This window comes from Meleagris gallopavo, chromosome 11 (genome assembly GCF_905368555.1).
Source record: "Meleagris gallopavo chromosome 11, MGAL_WU_HG_1.1, whole genome shotgun sequence".
NCBI lineage: Eukaryota > Metazoa > Chordata > Aves > Galliformes > Phasianidae > Meleagris > Meleagris gallopavo.
Window position 1 is genome coordinate 792,062 of NC_139414.1, and position 24,095 is coordinate 816,156.

General features: G+C 46.4%; 1 protein-coding gene across 3 annotated transcripts; it reads right to left on the reverse strand.

Moving 5' to 3' along the window:
• Nucleotides 1–72: 72 nt before the first annotated feature.
• On the reverse strand, nucleotides 73–22,260 carry KLHL24 (kelch like family member 24). Of its 3 annotated transcripts, none has more exons than XM_010716347.4 (7): nucleotides 22,178–22,260; nucleotides 12,696–13,683; nucleotides 8,681–8,865; nucleotides 7,981–8,099; nucleotides 6,737–6,925; nucleotides 6,150–6,338; nucleotides 73–5,039 (listed from the first exon to the last, which is right to left on the reverse strand). In XM_010716347.4, exons 2-7 carry the CDS (start codon nucleotides 13,613–13,615, stop codon nucleotides 4,839–4,841), a joined length of 1,803 nt encoding a protein of 600 aa, XP_010714649.1. In that variant the 5' UTR covers nucleotides 13,616–13,683; nucleotides 22,178–22,260; the 3' UTR covers nucleotides 73–4,838. The 3 variants fall into 3 exon arrangements, with proteins under 3 accessions (XP_010714649.1, XP_085089443.1, XP_010714650.1); XM_085233317.1 differs by lacking the exon at nucleotides 22,178–22,260 and adding an exon at nucleotides 18,482–18,655; XM_010716348.4 differs by lacking the exon at nucleotides 22,178–22,260 and adding an exon at nucleotides 17,594–18,113.
• Nucleotides 22,261–24,095: the final 1,835 nt, after the last annotated feature.

The following is a 24,095-nucleotide window of genomic DNA, read 5'->3' on the forward strand; positions in this document are numbered from 1 at the left end:
GCGGGGACACGGCGCCTCCAGCCCCGCCCTCAGTGCCCTTCCCCCGCAGCCCCAACGCGGCACAGGCAGCCGTTCCAAAGGCAAATGTTTATTAGGTACATCGAACTTTAAAAAAAACAAACAAACAACAACTTATGCAAGAAATATGCTTAAATGCAATAGGTAGCTGTTATTGCAGTGGTGCTACGTTACAGAACCGCCTTCCCGCTATCAGCACAACCAGGAGAAGCAGACGGCAGAGGAACAAACCCGGCACAGCGCTGCCGTGCTGCGGAAGCATTTTCTGTCTGTGCTCCAAACGCAGGCCGTGCTGCGCTTCTTGTTGGCGGCGGCAGCGTTTCTCTCTCTCTCAGAAGAACAGCAGCAGCTGGCCCTGACCAAGGCCATCTTCTCCATGATAGACAAACAGACATGAATTCAAGGCACAGAGATTTTCAAAATTAACAACGCTTTCTTTGGAACTCAGTATGAAGGAAGCCATAGTTACAGTACTGTACTGCATCACTCGTAACAGCGTCACAGTAAAACCAGTAAAATCAGGCTGCTCACACACGGGCACCTGAGCAGAAAAAAGACCTGCTGCTGTTTGGGCAGTACGGCGCTCAGGGCCGTGCATGTGGGACAGCCAGCAGCGCACACGGGGCACGTGTTCACTGACTGCTTTATTTGCTCTTTCTTGACGGTGGGCCCACGTTCAGATGAAAACATTCACGTCACCTCCCTGTGATTGAGTCCTAAATGTTCTAAAAGTGGCTTTTGCCATCCTCAGTGCTGGCATAAAAAGTTCAGAAAAACAAACCTTTGCCTTTCCTGAGCGCTGCCCCCAGCAGACGTCACCCAAGCATGCACCCTTCCAAGTTAGGGAAGCTAACGAGCACAAAAACAGTTTTACCAACTGAGTTTCAGGAATTGCAAACTGTGGCCATGCAGAACAGCCTGCATTCAGCAAAGCCAGTGTAAGGCACAGCCCTGCCCTTCCTTCTGCCGTCCCTCAGCCCATAAGCTTCAACCTGGTCTCTGTGGGGCTGAGCTCACAGCTTCACCTACCCATGAGGGAGAGCTCCAAGCAGTGCTTGGAAGTGCTTGCAAAAGGAAACTGGAGACTGCAACTGTAGCTGCTACCATAGGGGATGTCAACTACCTGAGAAGCTGGAGCAGCCAGCGTGGTCCTGCCTGACTTCTCTGTCAAAGTGAGCACCTCCTGTTCCTAGACTATCAGCCTCTCAGACGCTGAGGATTACAAATCCTGTTTAAAAAGCTTGAGTCAACTGAGTCAAGGGATCCATATCAGCATCATTCACATTAAACATATCTGTGCTTCACAGTGAAAATAAGCAGTCTTTAGTGAGAGCTGCACTGGTGCCAATTAAAAAAAAATAAGTCAGTACAACTCAGGACTTACAATGCTATAAATAAGGAAGCACAGAGCTCAATTCACAAAAGGTACCAGGCCCACCCTGGGAAATGAGCTGTATAATGGTACAAACAGGAGAGAATCCACAAATGATGCCTATATAAGCACAAGCAAGAAGGGAGCCTACAGTCAAACTGGCTGACTACCAGGCCACGCCGTATGCTTGGCAGTCGAGGAACAACAGGGCACACGGGCTAGCTACAAGCAGAAAGGCACCACCCGCACCCACGTTTCCCATACAGAACCTGCCCAAAGCCAGGATGAAATTAACATTAACTTTCTTCTGAGTTTACATCACATTGCTAAGAATGGAAGGACGTATCTCATGAACTTTGGAACAGGATGTAGCGGATATCAAAATACAGAAGGAAAATATTTACTCTAATTTCTTTTTAAGTGTGGAATACATAATGGATAATTAATTGTTTAACAGAAGGAGATATTAGACAGCACTTAATATTTGCACGTATTTGCACTTTGGGGAGACCTGATCCCTGTGCCTGCACAGAGTTAGACTGACAGCACTGCTTTGCTTTGGAGATGCTAAACCTATAACCATTTATGATGCAAATCTTTTGATTATGGTGGAAGACATTCAAAACTTTCTCCCCTGGCTGAGGGAGGAAAAACAAACAACAAAAAAAAATCAACTGGCTCAATCACAAACTGCAGTCAGCCAGAGAGCAGAGAGGTTTAAACTTTGACTCCATCTACACCCAGGTGAAACACATCAGAGAACAGGTGCCTCAGGAAGGCAGCCTCCTAAATAACGTATCCTTCTGCAAACATGGTTCAATCGTTCTTTTCTACCACATCTAAAAATACAGTTCTTATGAGAGCAATTCTTAAGTGCAAATCAGACTCAAAAAGCAAGAAGAAAGTGTCTGCTTGCTCTAAGGAAATGACTACATGAATAACTGCCACTCTAGCAATGCTCCACACCTAACTGCCTGGCTTTGCATACAGGTTCCCAAGAACTGCAACTGAAAGTTTTTTTCTACATCTACATTTCTGCATTTACTTGTTCATTCAACACTTGCAATTTCAAAAATAATAGGTAACGGTACATAATTTGTTAAGAAAATACAATGCAACTCTAAACTGAATTTTCAAAACCATGAAAAGCAGTATTTCACTATTTACAGGGTAGTGCAGTATTGTAAACAGACTAAAGGATACCTATACATAAATGACACTGAATCAAGAACGCTTAAAAACAGTTTAGCATGACAATCAACATCACAAATCTTAATATAAACATGAAGGAAGTCAGAGGAAGGAAGAATATTTTTCAAACTGCGTCTCTAATGAAGTGCTCCTATCATTTTTTACATTTTCATTTACAATGATGGCACGAGTTATATACAGTATTAGTATATCGTATCAGTTACTGGGCAATTACCATTGCTATCAGTGGACCTTATTCACAGGCACTAAAATAACCTTTTTGAACAACACTCAGCGAGCAGACACACAAGAAACTTAGAAAAAGATTCCATTTGTATCTAAGTTCTGTCTTAGGTTACCAAATGGCTTCCTATGTAGGGCAATGTGAATGTACATGGGGCTCATTCCTAATTACATCATTGATATGCAGAATTTTGTATTTTATCAATATTCTTTACATATACAAAGCAGTGTTTGGTATTCAGCCAGAAACTGAAATGTGTCCTTTCCTGAGGTTGCAAGTTAATGCATCACAAAGTGCAGCTCCCAGTGCTCTTTAAAAGTCATGACCGCGTGGCACTGAAAACGATGACTCCCGATTTGGCACAGCTTCACTGAGGGTCAGAATTTCCATCTCGAGAAGAAACAGAGATGGTGAAGAAAGTCCAGCAGAGCAAACGGCGTTCTGGAGATGGTGCTTGTTTTACCCTCCTGAGTAAGCATGGACACCAGAATGCTGAAGCCAGCTCACCTCTGCACAAACCGTATGCTTTTCTCTGCCCTGGCACTGACCAACTTCCCTACTGGCTGCTGTCAGAATTCCTTTGAAAGGGAGTTCCCGAGTTTTCTGCTGACTAATAGGAAATCAGAAGATAGAAAATCCTACTCATTTTCCAGCTCTCAAGTGCTATTTCAGTTTTCGAGACCTTGTGTGCCTCAGCTGTACAGCTGAATAATGGGAATAAAGAGACCAAGTGCAGAAATATAAAGAGGACTTAAAAGAAATACCCTTACTAAGGAAATCCAGGTTGAAATACACGTGCTTTGCTGGCTACAAAATGAGCCAAAACATGTTATGTGGGAGTTATCCTCTCATGGCTACATGAACAGCTCCACAGCTATTTTTCTAGTGACATGAAGGGCCTTCAGAACTCCTGATCTGTGGCCAAGCAGCTTTTGCACTAGTTGAATTGCGCTGAAGTGATTGTCTGAAGAAAGACCAATACTTGGTGGGTAACTGAATCATCTCTTCAGATGACAGATCTTGAAGACACATCTGTTTGCTGTCGGACACAGACTGAGTCCCCAGCTCCACTACCAGGCCATTCATGGCGCCATTACGAACAGCAGCAGAACCCAAAGCTCATTCTTCTTTATCCCGTGAGCAGTTTAGAGATGCTTCACACCGAGCAGGGAGTGAACCCAGCAACTTTCAGGCTTCATCTATACTATTCAGGAAGTTAAAAACCAGGATTCCAAGTTTGTTTCACAGAGCATACCTACACTCTGGTAGTCACTGGTTTTCCATGTTATGTAGCTGTGCACTTCTGGTAGGCATTTAACAACACTACGAATGAGGTCCATAGCGTTAAGGTACACAGTCCTCGCTCACTAAACAACCAAGATGTTGCTGTTCTTCTTCAGAGAAAAACATTTATCTAATATTTGTCCTATGGAGCTTAAATAGTCTTTTTTTTTTTTTGTATGTTTTTGCTTTTCCTTTAAATCTCAAACCATGCATGATCTGAAATAAAATCTATTTGGTTAAGCCATGTAATCTGCTTGTGAGAATGCACTGCATATAAATTGTAATCATACAAGTTTGTTTGTTTGTTTGTTTCTTAACTGAAGGTAATTATCCTGGATAATTCTTTGAGATTTACTTGTCTATGTACTTTTCCAATTAGCAGAATCTGAAATAGCTTGTAGGTATCCCTATTTAGGACACAGGCACAAGTGCTTGTGAAGGCACTTTCCCTACAAAGCTTCCAAGATTTAATTACTAAACACACATAGGACAACCATCTGATCACAGTCTGGTTACTAGATAGATTTGTAGACAAGAGACTAGTTTAACTTAAATTAACCCGCCTTTTTTTTTTTCCTCCCCCCAAAAAGGCACAGGATACAATTTTTTTATGACACTTAGGTAGGGAAAGGGCATTTTCCCAATTTTGGATTTATAAATCAGTCTTGCAGCAGACTACTGGATTTGTTCATGCCATCATCTTCTCCTTTTCTTCTTCTCCAAAAAAAATTACAGTTTAAAGCCCTTTTCATTATACCTATGAATGGTCACACAGCCGTGATACGATACTGGCCTGGGCATGGCTGCTACTCCTGTAATAATGCCCGTTGCAGGATCATAGCAAAGAATAGTGTCTGTGGCTTCACCGTTTTCTCGTCTTCCACCAAGGATATAGATTTTTCCATTACACACAGACATGCCGCAATTCTCCTGTTCCAAAATACACAAAGGAATACGTGATTATTTGAAAAAGAGAAATTTCAATTCATGCACGTCCACCCCAGTGAAAGGACAGCATTGTGACTACTGTTTGTAAACAGACTGGTCCATACCATTCCCTTCTCAAAGGGCCAATGCAGAAAGCACAGGGTGTGAAGAAAGCAGTGACACAATCCTACTGAAAGGGCTTTTTCAGGTCCAAGCCTTTACTTTGCATAGCTTGCACAAAGGATGCAGTGGAGTACAGCTGACCGTTTACATATCTGAGGTAAGGAAAGGCAGGAGGGAAGCAGAGGATTTCAGAAGGACTGCAGTAAGCAGGAAAAAAAAAAAAAAAAAAAAAAAAAGGAACAAGTAGAAGCACTTTGGAGGAGTAAACAAGGGAGAAAGAAAAAAAAAAACAGGTCACGACTAAGAAAATAGAGAAATGACAACACTATGTCTTACTTGCAACAAAGAAAGTAAAATAGGGACCAGAACAGAAAGTAGTGAGAAAATAGGGAAGGACTGGAAAAAGTACAAATTTCAGATGCGGATGTGATTAACAGATATTTTTTAAAAAAACAGGGAAAAGTGATAAAACACACAAATACACTTTATTAGTGAGGGGGACACATGCTGTTAAGTGTTCCACATACTGAAGTGACATGGCTCTCACTGCTCAAGTCAGATACTTTCTGTGCTGTACAGTATTCCTATCCACATTTCAAAGCTTTTCAATGCAACAAAAAATACTGACAGATGTCTAGAATCAATTATAAGAAAATTACTGTCTTCAATTTATATAAAAAAAAATGTAACAGGGCTTGACAGAGATCTATTTCTAGGCACTTGAAATGTTATCCAGTCTACTGTTACCCTCTTGTCCAACAGTAACTTCTCTCAAAGACTGGGCTGGCTAACACTGGCTCTCAGCTTAAAACCTACTAGTTTAGTCTCTTCTCTGAGGTTGTCTACTATATAGATGAAGAAGTAAAGCAGGGATGGAATCAAGAGATGCAATTTTAAGAGATTTAAATAAGCTTCTATTAATTTCCTCCCAAGATATTCATGTAAATCAATACCTTTCAGACGTTTACAGGCCTTGTTGTGTTTAATTACCTGTCTGCTGAACGTGTTCTGTACGTGCATCCAGTAGTCCTCAACTGGGTCATAGCAGTATATTGCCTTGGTGAGTCCACCAGCAACATAGATCAGATTGTTTAAAGACACAGCCGTAATGCATCTTTTTGCAATAGGGATAGTTGCACGGAGCAGCCAAGAATTAGTGTCAGGATCGTAAGACTGAACCTGAAAACAAACACATGCATTTGAGATTAAAGGCCCACCTGAAATTATAGCGTGGCACACCCACAATTTGTAACATGGACAGAGAAGGAAGCAATGCTTGGTGGGCAGTACCTCACCAAGAAAATTAAGTCCATACAAATACAGGCGTGCGTATGAGTCTTTTTGTGTGGTCTGTATTCAACACCTTTGTCCAGACAGTTTGGTTTAAGCCTCACACAGCACATTTAATGTCCACGACAGAAACCAAAGTAACAGCATGCTAATAAGTTACTGTTTCCTGCTACGTATTTTTGTAATTTCCCAATTCCATGCTCCATCCAAAGCCAATTAAAACAGATCATTTTCAAACCAGCATTTCTCTTTACTGTGGATATAAGAGGTGCGAGCAGTTAAGTGACCTTGTCAGAACACGTGTTGTCATCAGGACCGCCGCCGATCACAAACAGTTTGCCAACACAGCTGGTGACTGCAGGAGAGCTCACAGCTTCCTTGAGGGGAGCCACCTCTGTCCATCGATTGGAAAAGGAATCGTAGCACTCCACGCTGCTCAGGCGGTTTTGCCCATCGTATCCTCCAACAACATACACCTAGGCAAAATGGTGAAAACGACCATCATTTCCTTTTTAGAGTCCTTACAGCATTCAATTATGAAAGTAATGCTGCAGAAATGCTCATTTTTTTTTTACTTTTTATTTTTAGGCTTTCACTTGAGGGGATACTTCTGTAAAAAGATATATGTATATCATATGGATAGAAGAATGTGGCCTAAAAGTAATAGTTCCAGGAGAGTTTCCATTTAGTCACACAGAGAAAGACGATGCAAACAGACATTGAAAACATACTATAATAAAACAGAAACAGAACTTCACTATTTGAATGACACTTACAAAAGAAGGCATTTCTCAGCATTTCGCAAGTGAAAGGCCACATTCAGCAGGGGCAGCTGCAGAAGTGCACCTGAACACACCTCTGCTTTTCTGTTTTACTTTTTTCTACTTGCTTACAAAGTACTTCCTCTCAGTTTGTAAATTCCCCTTTTCTTTCCTGTGGCATCTCTCATACATAAGAAGCAGATCTCATTATTAATTGTGCCTGCCCTCCTTCCTCCATCTCTAAAACTTACTGCAAGGGAACCCACACAGCCCCTCCCTGACTTTCATTAATGGAGTCAGCTGATCCCAAGTACTAGTTTCACATTAAGGCACAAATAAATCTCCATTTCCTTACAGTAACATGGCAGGTTAATTTCACTATAAAACACCAAATAAAAGAACGGAGAGAAGACAAAGCAGTACTGCTTTTTCTTAAAAACAGCATAGATCATTTAGATTTTGAGAGCACTTTTTAAACGTGGGCAAGTTCTGATACATTTCTTTGCCTGCAAAAAAATCCCCAGAACTTGGAGCTGAGACATTTTGATGACAGCTCACAAAAAAAACTTTGAGGATTTTCAGTTCCAAGGACAGTGAATGACTGATCAAGAGCACAATTATTTTAAATATTACCTTATTTGAAAATATGAAATATGATTTAATGGGACGTGCAACAAGGTAGTACTAAGCGTGTACGTATGTCTTCTCCACTACTTTCTTACACATATGAAACATCCCAGCTGAAGGAATTATAAATGTACTTCTCTTACTTTACCAAGAAGAACAGCCATTTTATGACGCCATCTGCCTTTATTTAAGGAGGCAACTCTGATCCAAATGTTAAGCTGAGAGTTATAAATCCATACATCCCGACTATTGATTCTTCCACCTTTAAAACAAAAATATGCCAGTCTGAATAAATTAATGCCAGAATGAGAAGTGTCAGCTACTGTCATGCCCCTCTACAGGGGCAGTGGAATTATACTCTTTTCATACTTGACTGAAGTCAGTTTCAGAAGATTTCAAAACATGAAAACAGAGATAAGTTGTTTTACTTCTGTAAACCTCCCTCTCTCAGCAACATGCTGCTATCACATCAGATTATTTCTTGAGATCAGAATGCACCTTAATGGCTTCTGCTCATGCTTTTTGGACTTCCTCGAGTGTAACTACCTGGACAAGACTCTCAAAATGGGAATCTTAACTGCTGCTGTGCCCTGGGGAACACTGCTAACATGAGCTGCTTCCCTCTCTTTGATCCATGTACCATCTCCTGCTTTTTACACACTGTTCAAATGACAAAGGTACTACAAACCTGAGGAGACAGATTCTTTGCTTAAACTAACGTGTGCTGTACCATACGATCAATCCTTCCTAGAAGGACTAAGTGAGGGGTATCTAAAAAGGGCTGGCATACGTGGATTACCAACTCAGATGCTCAAATTGGAAGGAATTGGAAGGATTATTCACCTGAAACAAGGATATCATTTCGTAGGGCGCACACTGCATACTCAGATTTGGTAAACTCTGGAAGTTTGGCCAGTGATTTCCATTCTCCTGTTACAGGATCGTAGCACTCGGTGTACGGCAAGTTAAACCCTCCAACTCTTTCACAGCCTCCAACAACAACTATCACCTCAGAATAACCAGTTGACCTAAAAAAGGGAAAACAAAACTCAGATGTAAGAGGTACTTATCAATATATGGAGGCCAAATAACAATGCCTTCAAAAACTGTTTGGAAAAAGAAAAGTTAGAAAATTCAAGCCAAAAAAGAAATCAAGAACTCTGAAAGTAAGCATGAGATAGTCTGCAAAGCTTTCATATTGCTCCACCCTCATTCTCCTTCTGACCCAATGCTTCTGCATTATATGTACTCTGTGTTCACAGAAAAACAGTAGAAAAATCTACTATATTTTAGTCCATGTTTGAATGCAGAGAGTCAACCATCTTCTACAAGCAAATCAAATTAGGAATGAATTTCATCCCTTCTCTCCATTTGAGAGAACGTTTTGAGGTTATTTCAAGGTCTGCTGTGTAGTAATCATAAAATAATGCAAGATTTACTTTTAGTAAGCCTCGTTGTTGTTTTGTGCTTTAACTTTGATCCTCATGAATAGAGATCCCATTCACAACACTGCTGAGTATCCCACTGTCTCAAAACAAAAAAACCCACCCTGCTTTATGACTGCATTTGAGCTAAAACTCGTATGATCTGCGCCCAGATTTCCTAATACTTGAACTCATGCATACATATATTAGCTTATAAATCCTGATGACAATTTCCCTGCTTTGAAACATCACGAACAAAACCATTTCACTCCTCTACCTCCTTGTCACCACACATAAAATACACCCTTCTGTCTTACACAAAGGCAAAGGTACTGAAAAGGCACTGTAAGAAAGATTACACAGTGAAGATTTGCATCTGTGGAGGCACTTTACACACCTGAACTGGACAGGAGAACAGTCTTTTCTGCTGCTCAGCTTTGAAGTGATGTTGATTCTCCGTTTCTGTGTATTTATTTGAAGTATTCATTTTTAAGAGAAATGAAAGAGAGAGCTCTGAAAGGAATCTCTCAAAAGGCAGGAGAGGAAAACTTTCTGTACCTCTAAGGCAGTACCCACGGAAAGAAAAGTTTTCTTAAGAGCAAGTTATTAATCTCACAACCTGCCCAGAGGCAAGCCTAGATATCAACTAACTGCATGCTGAAAAAGTGTTTGTCTGCAGATTACTTTTTAGATTAGAACCAAGCCCTCTATTTACTGAAAAGCTTACTGTACTGAAGTGTCAACATTTACTTTCAAATTAGCTGAACAAAAAATGTGGGATTGAAGAGGGCTTGTTATGAGAGCTGTGCTCCTTAAAGGGGATGTTAGTTTAGCACAACGTTTTAAATCCAAAGAAAAAGAAATATCCTACGTAGGTGTAGTGCTTATGTAGCCATACGCTTTCCTCAATTAAGAAATACTTGCTCTGTTCCATTTCCTTGAACAAGTCTTGCACTGTAGAGGTTTTAAAGTTAGTTCCAAATGAACTAATGATATCTGTGAATGGAGGTTAGAAGAAGCTGCAGCTCCAGATAAGATGTGAAGCAGGGGTACAGGGGGTCCTCCTGACAGCCCTCAAAGGAAACAGCATGAGGGGAGGAACAGAGGTGAGCTGGAAGTTCCAAGGGAGACCCTCCAGTTGTGAGGAGGTGAGAGAATGGACAAAGGGGAACGGGAGACAGCTGCCAGCATCACATTATCCAGAGCACTGCTAAAGCAGCTTTCCAAGGGGTCCTGAGCTGCATGCAGCCCTTTGGCCTAGGGGACAGAGCCAAGCACCACCACGTCAGCTGCACTGAAGAACCTCCAGTAATCTAAAGAGATTCCATTCAAAACCATCTTAGGTCTGGGAGACTACATGCCTCCTGTCAGTATAGCTTCTCCTGGGTACTGACTTGTGTAGCGAACAGGAAGACAGAAATGTCAAGTGGAATCAAAAGTCACCTCTTTTGAGCCACCCACCTTCTTTGAACACGTCTGCAAGTAGCCAAAGAAGATGCGCCAAAACGTTTGTAACTGGAGCAGCTTCTTACCAGTTAAAGAGAGCATTCAGTTATCGGACAGCTTTAGAGGAACTGAGTGATAAAGGAATTCATGGGAACACGAAAATCTAAAGATAATTTGAACCACAGCACAGCAAGAGCCCGGTTGGCAGCTTTTTTTGTTTTTTGTTTTTTTTTTTTGCATATGGAAATTTGCTACTGCTCACTGCTTGAGCAGTGCTCACTGACCTGCTGTGCAACACAGCCAGCAGGGGACAAGAGAAATCCAGCCTTAATATGTGAGTACGTCACTGCAGGTACACAACTGCACAGGATCCTCAGTGAGACCTTCTGTGTCTGTCAGCAGAGTCTAGAGGCACACAGCACTGAAACGAGCTGGTCACCCCATGTTTTACACTGTGTGCCTCAGGTACCTCCTCACTAGCCTCCAAAAAAAAGATTAAAAGAAAAAAGAAAAAAAAACTGTGAAAAAAATCCACGCTGTTTTTTTAAAAATGAGTAGACTACACTTTAACTGCATACATGTCCATACAAGGAATCGTATGCTGTTTCCGTAAGTTTCAGACAAAACACTCGCTTGGGAGATTCTGATGCTACTGCCTATTTCCTTTTAGAAAGAGTTTATATTAAAAAAGGAATCGGAAGAAGTCAAGAAAGAAAAGATCTCTCCAATGTCCTCCGCTCCCCAAACCTCGAAGAAATGCCCAGAAAAGCTGCGATGAAAACATGGGCAAGGGGAGACCTGGTAACTGTTTTAAAACATCACCTCTTTTTGCTATAGGCAACTGAAACAAATAGGCAAACAAATAGGCAGAAACAAATGACAAAGAACTATTCCACGAATGTAATCTAGAAAAGGGGAAATAATTCCTGCTGGGAGGCCAGCCAGCTTTTTCTCTTTTAATGACTTCTCTCACTCCTGCCTACTCAGTTTCATGCTGCTGCTTATTAGGCCTAGCACGAAGAAACACAAGACAGCCTGAAATCACCTGCATTAGGCAAGGTATGGCATTTACAAGCTGGAATGCTACAAAGACACTGCTACAGCTCCCTCAGAGCCGGCTCAGGGAACTCCTCACAAACCAGCGTTCCCAGCTCCTGAACTTCAGCAAACCAAAAGCTCCCAGACGCTCCACAGCACTGCACAGCTTTAAAAAGCCGACAGCGGGGCTGCAAGGGGCTCATAAAGAGCATCGCCTTCACAGAGCACCTGATTTTAAAACTGCAGCTTAAATCAGCTAATAAACCTTTGTGTCAACTATGTGGAGAAGTAAGGCTTTTTCTGGGAAAATACTTGGGGTGGGAGGAAAGACCATAACCACCATCGGCCATTAATTGCGTTCCTCTCACAAATTCAGTCACCGTTTGTATTTTTGTAACACATCATTAAGTAGCAGTAATTCTGGATTATTAAAACGTCATGGAATAAGCATGAAATATTTCATGAACTGTTTCATAATTCTTTAAAAATGAAAGATATTATTTCTTTGTAGTTAACAACCTGTTGTTCTGTTGTCTACTGCAATTTTTTAAAGCATTTTACAACGTAACAAGTAAATCCTCTGTATATGTATCCCCATCCATATTGTTTGCAACACAGTGCATGCTTATGTGACTATTGCAAAAAAAAGAAAGGATGTCAGAAAATGGAACGGCTTACTTGCTGTAGCATAGCAAGTTGATTTCAAGATGCTGCCACTGCATGAATTAAGATAACATCAAGCAAACATTAAAAATATGAAAAATATTTCACTTGCGACGTAGAATACCTTCATTTATCTGTAAAAACTTGCCTTATTTCTATCTAGGCAGTGTGGGGAAGTACACAGGTATAAATGCAGTGCTCCAGAATGCAAACCAAGATCAAATGCAAATAACTCTTTTCTAGGAGAGTGTGTACAAAATAAAAAAACAAATACAAAACTCCCTCACCTGCGTGGCCGAGTCCTGGGAGACATCATCTCATTGCCAAGGATATGGTACCTCCTGGCCTCGTGCAGCAGCTGGTAGCACTCTGGGGAATTCTGTATCAGCTGGTCCACTTCCACAGTCTGAACGAAGTAGTTGGGGTGTAACAGCGGGAGCCTGACGTGTGTCAGCAGCTCGTGGAGCACCGGCCTTCGCAGCTCAACCGCCCGGTACACCCAGCGCATGACAGCCTCAAACACCATCTCTTCCTTCGTGATCACCAGCTCATCGCTGCAGATGTAATCAATAAGCTCATCTTTGCCCAGCTCGAGGAACTCTTCGTGCTGGGACACGTCCTCAAACGTCTGCAGCGCAAAATTCCTGCACTTGGTGAACAGCGTCTTGAGCGAGTGCGTGTCTGCGAAGCGCTGGATGCCCAGGCAGTTGCAGGGGTCCAGCTGTTCTTCCAGGAACTTGGCACAGGCATCGCGCAGAACGCTGATCTGAAAGAGGCTTGATGTTTCAAACAGATACTGCACGTTCTCCGTAGTGATTTTCACCTTGCCGGTGTACACGTACTGCAAGAAGCAATCCATAGCTTCAGCTAAAATGCCATTGATCTCCACCAGCATCTCCCTGCTTTCTCGGTGATCGTTGCAAAACATGGCTCTGAAGTAGCTGCTGCAGGCTGAGAGCACCGCGCGGTGGCAGGGAAACTCCCGGCCCTCCACACAGATAATGACGTCCGTGAACAGCCGGCTGTCTCGGAACTCATTGAAGATCTGCAGAATGCTTTCAGCGTGCGATGATCCCGAGGAGAAGTCAAAAAACTCAGGGCCTGACAACGACTTTGGGTCCATTTCAAAAACTTTCCGCTTGGTTGCAGGGGAATCTCGTATCCCACTATCCTCTCTATTCAGTCTGCGTCCCAATATTAGTACCATTGTTACATCAGTTGGCTATAGAGTCATTGAGAAAAGCTGGCCGAGTTTCTTCTCCGCAGTGCTACGGTCTGAAAAATTAAAAACACTTAGCAGTCAGTCTGGTATCTTCTTCGCTCCATCACGACAAACAGCCGAGACACCCGTGGGGCACACAGTCAGTACAGCTTCCCACCTTTACCGGGGCTGACCCATATCTCACAGCAAGTGACCTTGGCAGGGCAAGGCAGCGCCATCTGTTCCATGTTAAACACAAAGCGTACTCCGTATACTATCTGTATACTATACATGGAACAGCTGTCAGGGCTGACAAATTCTGAACATCCCAGCATTGCTAGCATAGGACTAGAGCTCAACACAAGTGAAATGGGAGCTCAGCTTCAGCAGACTGCTTTACTGACACAAACCAAGGACTCTCCTGCACAAAGCTCCAGAGCTTGGGCTCTTCTGGCTTTTGGAGCCTTCGTGTAACACTGTCATCAAACTAATAAAAAGGTGGGGGAGAAAAAAAAAAAGAAACTTGCAATATACAAATTGAGTTGAGATAAATCACTCCTTTACCTGTTATCGCAAATACTATAACGCACTGCCAGTGGTTAACAGCCATCAGTTATCTCCATGAACAGCCTTGACCACTGTTTTCACTTTTCCACTCCCCATATCTAGAAATTAGCTCACTAATAACCTAAGCTGGAATTAATAATAAATGTAAACTGTTAAAACAGAACTGCAAAACAGGATAGAGAATGACATTATATAAAGCTACTGAAGCTAAAAATCAAGGGAAGTTTACTGAGGAAAGAAATCTTCTGTTCTCCAAAGAACTACAATTACTAGCAAAAACATTGCTTTCTTTTCAGTTTTAAGTACACAGTGCACAACATCCCTCCCAGTACAGATTATCAAAGTGCTGGAGTAGCAAAAATTGCTCAAATGCCAGTAACACCAAAACTAAAATTTTTAGGTGAAGAAAACACAACAGACTGTGCAGATCCTGGATATTAGAGGCGATGTGGTCAGTGGGTCAGGCAGCAATACGGCTCACCAGCACTCCTGAACTCAGAACTGAACTGGTCCAGCAGAACTCCGGGCCAGCAGAGGGCTGCTCTTCCCAGCTCTCACACGGATACCATTCCACACGCAGGTACTTCCTATGTGCATGTCTAGGAGAACCTGCCCTGAATTATTTTAAAACTCATGGATTTTTTTTTCCTGCAAATACTTGAGGAGGTGCTTTGGTTTCCCTTGTTCCCAATGTAGAGAGTCAGTAAACATCAGTTCCTAACACAGATTAGATTTCCTGACACGTTAGCATGTTCAGAGCTGCATTACCCCATCCAAGTCTGCCTGCACCGTTGCTTAATACAGAACACAACCAACCATTCCTTCCTACCTTACATAAACACAGCACCTGTCAAAGGCACCATCTCTACAAGGACCAGGGAGGTGTGCTGTACATTTATCTACTCACTGAGAAAGGTTTTTCTAAACCTTCCATATAAACTCCTTCACACACATTTACAAGGCAGATTGTCAGTGGACTCCTTTATCCTACAGAATAGTTCATTTAATCCGAATTAAAACGGGCTCAGTTGTCACTGCACTGCCTGACAAACACTGCTGCAGTGAGCACATCTAGCAAAATCTCTCTGAGGCAACCAGCTAACGAGGCATCATTAAGGCAGCCTGATCTGTAACAGATATTCTGTCCGAGGAATTTATTTCCCAACCATTCTGCCCGGAATGACACAGCCCACATAAAAACCAAGAACAACAACAGCCTCTGCCACCGCCATCACCACCTCCACGGCTGTGCTGCCAGCACCCAGCAGTCCGCAGTCAATTCCATACTACTCAGCACGGGAACGTGGGCAGAAGTGAAGCATTTGCAGTAGAAAAGGGAAATGTAACAAAGAAAATCTAAATATAAACCCTAAAAGATTGATTCTGGTGGCACGGCTTTAAATCACTGTTTTGTTCAAGTTAATGGAGAGTCTCCAAAACAAAGCAGGTCTTTAGTTAGAACTGGGACACCAGCAGACTGCATGAGAGGGAAGGAAACTATGACTGTTAAAAAAGAGCTGGGCTTTTTCTTCTGTGAGGAGTTAAAGACTTACAAAGATACTGCATGATGCAATCACCAACAAATGAAAATAAGGCCTTTGGGCTAAGACAGCTCACTGGAGGAAGCACTGCCTTCCTTATACTTGAAACTAGGAATAGCACCAAATTATTGGTCACCAAATGATTTGTGTATTTTTTTTTAATGCCCTGACGGTTTAAAGAAACAGGAGACTAAAGAAAAATCCACAGAGCAAAACCTACTCCAGGGGCTAAATACTGTAATGTCACAAACAAGACACAACGAAGAAAAAAATAACTGAACTCCAATGAAGAAATTTCTGCTTTGAATATAAGATTTAATTTCTGTCCAGTCACTTCTGTACATTTGCTGAAGCAAATATTTACATAAGACCATCACCAGTACTTGTAGGGAGCTTACGAGCAGAAAGGGGACTGACTTTTTACACAGCCCAATAGTGACAGGACAAGGACAAATGGCTTTGAAAAAAAGAGGGGAAATCTAGGTTAGATGTTAAGAATTTCTTCCTAACCCAGAGGGCACTGGTGTGCTGGCATTGCTGTGCACAGAAGTTCTGTAGGTGTCCCATCCCTGGAGATGTTCGGGGCTGATGATGCTCTAGGCAGCCTGAGGTGGGAGGTGTTCCTGCCCATGGCAGGGGGGTTTAAACTACGTGATCTTTAATGTCCCTTCTGACCTAAGTCATTCTATGACTCCGCGACACTGTCATTTGTGGAGCTCCATCAGACACATGTATGCTTTTCTTGCACTCCTTGCTCTGTATGTCTTAAATGGACAAAATGCACTGGACAGCTTGCCTGAGTAAATGGCAGCAAGGAAGGACCTTAAACAAGCCAGGAAGGACCTTAAACAAGCCAGGAAGGACCTTAAACAAGCCAGGAAGGACCTTAAACAAGCCAGGAAGGACCTTAAACAAGCCACAGAGACCGTGTATTCAAACGAACTGCCTCTGACACAGATGCTCCCACACACACCTCCAAGTTCAGCTGGTTCACCAACAGGCAGTTCCTCTGCCTCCTCACAGCCAGTGCTGCCTGGAGGCTCAGCTGCACCAGAGGTTCCTCAAAAACATCCCATAGCTGAAGCCCTAATTCAGAGGCCACCAGGTCCATAGAACCTCTGCCCTGACACCTTGTATCAGTGAGGCTCCTGTACAAACAACTTCACATTGCACCAAACTTGTCCTTCCCCTGCTGCATTATCATAGAATGGCCTGGGTTGAAAAGGACTGCAGTGACCATGTAGTTCCAACTATGTGCAGGGTCACCAACCAGCAGACCAGGCTGCCCAGAGACACATCCAGCCTGGCCTTGAATGCCTCCAGGGATGGGGTATCCACAATCTCCTTGGGCAACCTGTTTCAGTGACTCACCACCCTTTGAAGCATTATGCCCCCTTTCAGCCCAGCTCTAACAACTACCAGCTTGCTGGCAGGTTAGGGTTTCCTTTTCTCACAGAACTAAGATGCTCCATGCGCAGAAGGGACAGAGAGCAGCAGCAGCTCCGTGCAGCCAGTGAGGCTTCCAGCAGCGGCACCACCATGCTGCCACGGGGTGCAGTCCTGGGAGCTGCTGAGGCCGAGTGCTGCTGCACACGGAGGCAGCTCCCACCCCACGCCCAGTCACCTCCAGGCCGGGTCCCTCGGCACGGCTGGGACACACCGAGGGCCGGCACAGCCCCAGGGATGGCACGCCGCCTAACCCACAGCGCAGGATGGAGGAAGAGGCAGAGGCTTTCCTTCCACCAATACCAAACACGGCGTCTTTTCTTCCTTCTTCACGACACAGCAAAATAAAGCTGTTCGTTTTAAGGGAGCATTTGTGGTTGGTTTAACAGGAGTGTCAGAACGATGGAAGCCTCCCGATAAATAGCAATACCTCGGCAATAAGAATCCAAAGCTGACCAACAGGTACAGTTAGCGGCACTGCAGAAGTCCTTTGTTACAAATGTCAGCAACGCCAAGATTCAGCAATAAACAAGGCTGTGACACATAGCGAGCCCGAGCGCCCTCAAAAATCACCCGGCAAAAACAGGAACTGATTTGGACGTGAGACTCACGATTAATTGAGGCCCGAAATACCCCAAACCGAGCGGCAAAAACAAAAACAAACAAAACTCTTCAGCACGTGCACGGCGTTCGGGCGCGCCCTGCGCGGGGTAGTTCAGCCCGGCCGGCCGCGGGCGGACCGCGCGTAGCGGCGCCAACGCGGGCACGCGGCGCCCGCAGCCGGGGAGCGCGGGCACGAACAGGCCCGGAAGCGCGGGCCGCTCCCAGCGCACGCCGCCACCTTCCTGTTTACACGGCCGAGCCGCCGCCCTTCGTCCCCGCGCGGGGCCGTGACTGCAGAGCCCGGAGCGGGGCCGAGGCGTGCGCCCCTCAGCCGCCCCACAGCCCCCTGCGCGCACACGCGCGCCGCCCCCCCGTCCCGAGGCCGCCACGCGCACGCGCGCCCTCCAGCTCACCTTCACCCCGCTACGCACGGCCCCGCCCCCCCCGCCCGCAGCCCAATCCGCGCCGCGGGGCTCCAACGCGCCGCCGCCCGGGGGCACGGAGGGGCGCGGGGAGACGCGGGGTTACAAAACGGCGGCGGCGGCGACCCCGGACCGCTGCGAGCTGCCGGCCGGCCCCGCCGCCCGCAGGCGTAGCGGGGTCACGAAGCTCCCGGCGGGACCCGGCAGCGGAGCTCTACCGCGCGCTTCCCCGCGGTCCCGCCCGTCTCCAGCCCCGGCCGTCCCGCCGCGCGCCCTCCCGCCGCTCTCCTCACCCTCCGGGTTTCGGTGCCACCCGCAGCCGAGCAGGGCCGGGCCGGGATCTCCGCGCGCCGCGGTGCCGCCGTCCGCTGGCCCGGCTCGGTGCGGAGCTCTCGGGTGCCGCCGGCCGCTGCCAGCGCCGCTCAAAACAAAGGGGCCGGGCGGGCACGTGACCTGCGGCACGTGACGGCGGCGCTGGGAGCTGTAGTTCGGCGCGGCGCGGCGCTCACTGCCCGGAACGGCGCTCGCTGCGCGGCCCTCGGAGCGGCTGCTCCCCGCACGGAGGCGCGCTGTGCCCCGCAGCGCCGCTGAGCCGCCTGGGCCTTCCTCGCCCCGCGGCCCAGGCTGTTTGCGGGATGTGCGCTATTTTTGCTCCGCCCTTCAGCGAAAGAACTCTCGCAAAGCCGCGGCGCCCGGCGGTGAGGCGAGGGCAGGGACGTGCGGAGCTAAATGAAGCTCGTTATCGGGCACCGAGCGAGGCCCTGCGCAACGCCAGGAGCGATGCGGCCGGTCGCTGCTTCCTCGAAGGCTGCCCGCTGCTCCCACCCAGCAGTGCTGCCTGCTGCCGGGACGCTGGGACCGCATCAGCAGCAAAACAGAATCGGCGGAGGCTGCCACCCCCCCCACGTCTCCGTCCAGGTGCACCACCGTAACCAAAGACAGAAATAGTAACAAGCTAAAGTTCTTATTACAAAGGCGACATCAGATCTTAAAAGCATATGGCCTAAGGAAAAATGTGGCTCTAAAAAGCGCATGGCCTGAAGCAAATGTTTTGCTTAAAATAGACCCTCCTGCCCCGTGTGCCCTTCTGACGGCCCTGCCCGGCTCGACTCAGAAACAGGAGAGATTAAGGGGCTATGGTGGGCAGGGAGGAGCAGGTGTCCTGGGATGGCCCAAGGAGCTACGACTAAACCGCACGTGGCAAGGGTACCATGTGTGAAAAGGGCAAATGGAGTGCTTAGAATGAAAATAATAATTAAAAACTTTGGTTGGGCAATCGGTGGCTTCATAACTCGCTCATAATGCGCCCGAGCGCTTCCAGCCCCGAGGGCTGGCACCAGCAGGGATGGAGAGCAGGGGGCTGTGCTGAGCGGGTCACCCACAGGGCTGGACCTCCGCTGCTGCAGGCACAGCAGCTGCTGCGGGGAGGCTGAAGCCAATTATTAAAGATGGCTCATTTCTGTAAAGCTCTGTTAATACTTTCTTAGCAGGGTAGATCGGTTGTTCAGCATTCAGTATTTTCGGAAGAGGTCAGGGATGTTGCTGTCTCCAGCCGGCCATAGGAAGGCTCTCAGCTAAAATTAGAAGCGCACGCCCAGCAGCATCCCTGTGTTTTTCTGGTGGTGCTGAGTCTGAGTCCCAGCATCGGCAGGCGCTCTCACACACAGCTCAGCAATGCCACCTAAACGGGTCAGCGCATTCCTCCCGCTGAAGGCGTTCACTATTTTAAGAAGCCATGTGCCGGCATGGCCCTGAGAATTTTCCGCTGCTGTGTGAGTGCCTTTGCTCCCTACCAGGTATTCAGAAAATTAAGCAAAGCCCAGACAACTCTCAGGTGATTAATGCACATGGAACACAAAGACCAAAGAAAATCCATGTTTTCTTTTGGTCAGTATTGGCCATGAGGGACAGCTGTTTACATGGGCAGCCTGAGACCTGTGACCTAGGAGCAGGCAGGGCTGAAGGAGAGTCTGCCCAGGGAACAGCGGGCAGCAACGGGCATCAGAGAGCCCACGGGCAGCCTGGGGTTCTACGGGAATGAGGAGTGAAGGCAGACAGGAAAGCTGGAGGCTCCTGGCCCACGCCAGCCCTGCTTTACCTCTCCTCACAGCAGCCACTCACCCCTTCTAAGAGCCTCAAAACAAGGCGCATGGGAACAGTCTTCCCATGCAGAAAGCAGGTGTCTGCTTTTTCCACCCAGTATCTCCCATCTCCCAGGCCTGGGAGAAGGCTATGGGAGTGGAATCCCAAAGCTGAAAAGAACAAGCATTGCATCACTGCTGCTATAAACACTGAACTATTTCCTTTTTACAGCCATTACAGCACCAAGAGAGCATGAAAACAATGCCTAACCTGGCAAGACAGGGACTTGCTGGCGTTTGTCTGGAGCTTCCCTTTAGGGAGAAACAAAGAAACAGCGTTGTCTGAGCTCTTTTTAGCGGCACAGGGCAAGACCTGAGGGGCTGTTGTTGCAGAAGAGGCAGACAGATAGCAGCTATAACCACCAACCAAACACAGGCACGAGGCAGTACCTGCAGCACAGCGCCCGAGCTCACATGGCAGTGCTGCAGTGCCTGCTGGACCACCACGGCCCGACTGCAGCCCTCACACCCCCACCAAGGCCAGCTGTTCTTGTGCACTCATTTCTGCACCACACGCCTTCCCTCGTGCTGTGCTGCTGCAGACACCAGACAGCAGAGCTCCAGCTTTGCCCTCCAGCCACACTTAGCCGCTCTCTTTTAAACCATTTGCCAATACCAGGACCAGTTAATAGGCAGGGCGCCAATTCATCTGAGTCCTTCAGGCACTTCACAAGTTGAATAAATCCCTTCTCCAGCCCAAGTAACTGCAAAAATCTTTGTCTGCCAGTGAAGCAGAAGATAAGACAGGCCTCAAGCAAACATGATTTTGGAGGCCCGCATGCTCAGTTGGAAAACAGCGGCCGCCCTGCTGGGATGGGCAGGGGGATGTGGAAACAGCTGCTGTGTGGAGGCAGCTGCTTCAGAACGGCACGTGAAATCCCCCCAGGATCAACGCCTGCTTGCCCGTCCTTTGTAAACAAGGCTCTGGGCACCTGTTCTGAGGCCGAAAATAGGGGTGCTGCTGGGCCTGAGATACCCCTAAAGGAGACAGCCGTGCGCCGCTCCACCATGGCTCCCACCTGCTCACAGCGCTGTGCCAGCCGAGGCTGTGCTGCTGGGCTGAGGGCTGTCCCATGGAAACAGGAGGGAAGATGCTATCAGAGTCATCATAAGGAGAACACCTTAATGAAGGTCTGCAGATTGCAGCCAGCAGCTAAATCAACACCTTGTTTTGCCAAGAAAACGTTGTGAAATCTGTGGCTTATGCTTTGATCCCAAGCCTTCCCTACCCACCTATTTGTGAGCATGATCATTAGACAGAAATGACCATAAAACTCAGATCGGCCAGTTGGGAGCTGCCAGTAATAAACATTGCTTGGTCACGTTGCAGGGCCAACATGCTGCTGGATCTTGAAAGAGTGGAAGGTGTAAACTACCACTGTGGTCCATGTGGTACAAATGCCTTCTGAGCCTTCTGGATTAAACACTCTTATGTAGGAGATGCTATTTTTTTTTTTAAAAGGGGAGGAGAAGTTAAATGAGGAACAGGTTGTTATGGTAGACAGGAAGCAATAAAAAGGCAAATTCGTCTCATTTCTTTAGAGGCTTGTTATATTCATGCTATTTATGTATTTTTTCCTACAACAAACCTAACGTCCATCTTTCCTCTAGCACTGAAGTCCACTGACAAGAATATGAGTTCCTCTGGCTCTGTCTTTCCCTGGGACAGGAATCACAGAAGCGGAAAAATGCATACTGAGAATTCTCCATTTTCTTTTAATGGGAAAATCACATTTTTTTAAAGTAATTATTGATTGGCAGAGACAAACAACCAAACAACCAAACAACCTACAGTAGCATTCCTAAGGCTAAAGCGGTACAATTAGCAGCGACAGACGCTCCCATTACCTGTTCTCCGCAGCCCCAGGCAGCCGGCGGCCCCTCGCCCTGCCCGCAGCCCCTCGCCCGCTGCCACTCGCTCCAGCCGCTCGCAGCTCTGCCTGGCTCCTCCTCCTGGCCCGGCACCGGCCTGCCCAAGGACCTGTCACTATTTCCAAACCTGAAGCGCTGTTGCTCGCCCAGCCTTGCGCTGCTGTCCCAATGCCCTACATTCCAGACAGCTGCTCTGATGCGTCGCACAGCCCCGACGTGACAGCTCTCGAGGAGCTTTTGCAGCAGCCCCACGGCTCCTGGCAGCCTGCAGCACGGCGTGCCAGGCTTGGGGCACGGCAGGGCTGCAGGCCTCGGGCTGCCACCGTGCTCCTCAGCCTGCGTGAGCATCCTGTGAGGTTGCATTGGCTGAGAGAGGCCCAGCCATGGTGCTCCAGCCGTGCTGCTCCGGGTGCTGGGAGCATTCTGCTGCTGGGAATCTGCTGCACTCATGGGCAGAAAGCACAGCTCTGTTATGCCAAGACTGCTCTCACCAGCTTCAAAACCTAGCCACAAGCGTGCTCCTAAGTGTATGCCTTCAGATCCATTCTGCAGGCAGCTGAAGCACACTTGGACAATTTCCTGCCCACCTCAGGAAACACAGCAGCTCCTTCAGCACTTCCACTTCTTATTTTTCACATCACTGCACTTCGTGCAGTGTCTTTATTTGCATAAGGACATGAACAATTCACCTTTACTGCTTCTAAATTTAGGTCATTCATAATTCAATTAATTAAAATGCAGTAATAGTTTTTACTACTGGTAATAATTAGGAAGATGTGCATTTCCATAACATAATTTGTGCTCAGAGTGGTAATTTTTCCATCCCTCGACTATTCTGCTAGCAACCCAACACCTCAATCCCCGTGCAGGCAGCAGGAAGCAGTGAAGCAAGGCACAGCCGTGCTCCTGAGCTCTGCTTACACCATGCACAGCTAAGGCTGAGACCCCTCCATGTGTGACTGGTGCTGAAAGCTGCCCAGCAACCTAAAGAATGATATCACATAAGCTGAGATTTCTTGCAGAAGAGACAGTGAAGACATCATGATGAAAAGTTGAAAAAAAACCAAAAAACAAAAAAGCCAACTCAAAATGAGCATGAAGCTTCAACTGCTGTAACAATGATGCAGAACAGGCAGAGCATTATAATTGATATTTTTATATGAATATGAGAGTTCATCAGGCATTCACTGTTCTCCTCACCATCAGGCTGAAAGTTTAAACCACAGCTGTAAGCTAAACGGAACTGCTCTGGGGGAAAATCATAGCTGGAAACGAGACAGATGTATATTCTGCTCTTATACAGGAGAGCACGTGTGGGCTGTACTACGTTGAACTTTGACAAAAGATTACATATTTACTTACTGAAAATATGTAAATTTCTGCTTTCTGCAGCAGGTGGCTGACAGGCAGCAGAGTGATTATGCCAGAGTGATTACGTCAGAGAAGGAGACCCGATGATTAATTACACAAATTTTGTTTCTCCAGTGAAAAGCACTCATGTTCCAACAGTAGTAATAATTGGTAACGGCATCCTTATTTTTGGCCCTTGTCAGCTAGCAGCTCCTTTCCCCTGTCATTGTTTGTGGTGAGAAATCTCATTTGGCTTCATCATGTTTAGTTTTGGCTTCACCTGCACATTGTTTTTTGCTTTGTGTCCGTGGGGGATTCCAGTCTGACACTCCTGGCCCTGCCAGGAGTGCAGAAGGAGCCCAAGGCTGGGCTGGACGTGGTCAGAAGGGCAGGCTGCAGTTCTGTGCCTGCAGAGCACGCAGATCACTGCGCTGGCTTTTCTTCTTAAGGCCCTCCCAAATAACACGCCGAGAGTTTTTACAACCTGAGGAGGAAATCCATGTTACAAACCAGCAAAAATCCATCACAAGGAATGTAAGGACCG

Coding starts and splice junctions, on each gene's coding strand:
- KLHL24 (XM_010716347.4), bottom strand. CDS start 13,615: ATGGTACTAATATTGGGACGCAGACTGAATAGAGAGGATAGTGGGATA. Junction 8,100..8,680: donor AAATGATATCCTTGTTTCAG/GTGAATAATCCT, acceptor TTTGTTTTAAAG/GTGGAAGAATCAATAGTCGG. Junction 6,339..6,736: donor ACAACACGTGTTCTGACAAG/GTCACTTAACTG, acceptor GTTTGTTTTCAG/GTTCAGTCTTACGATCCTGA.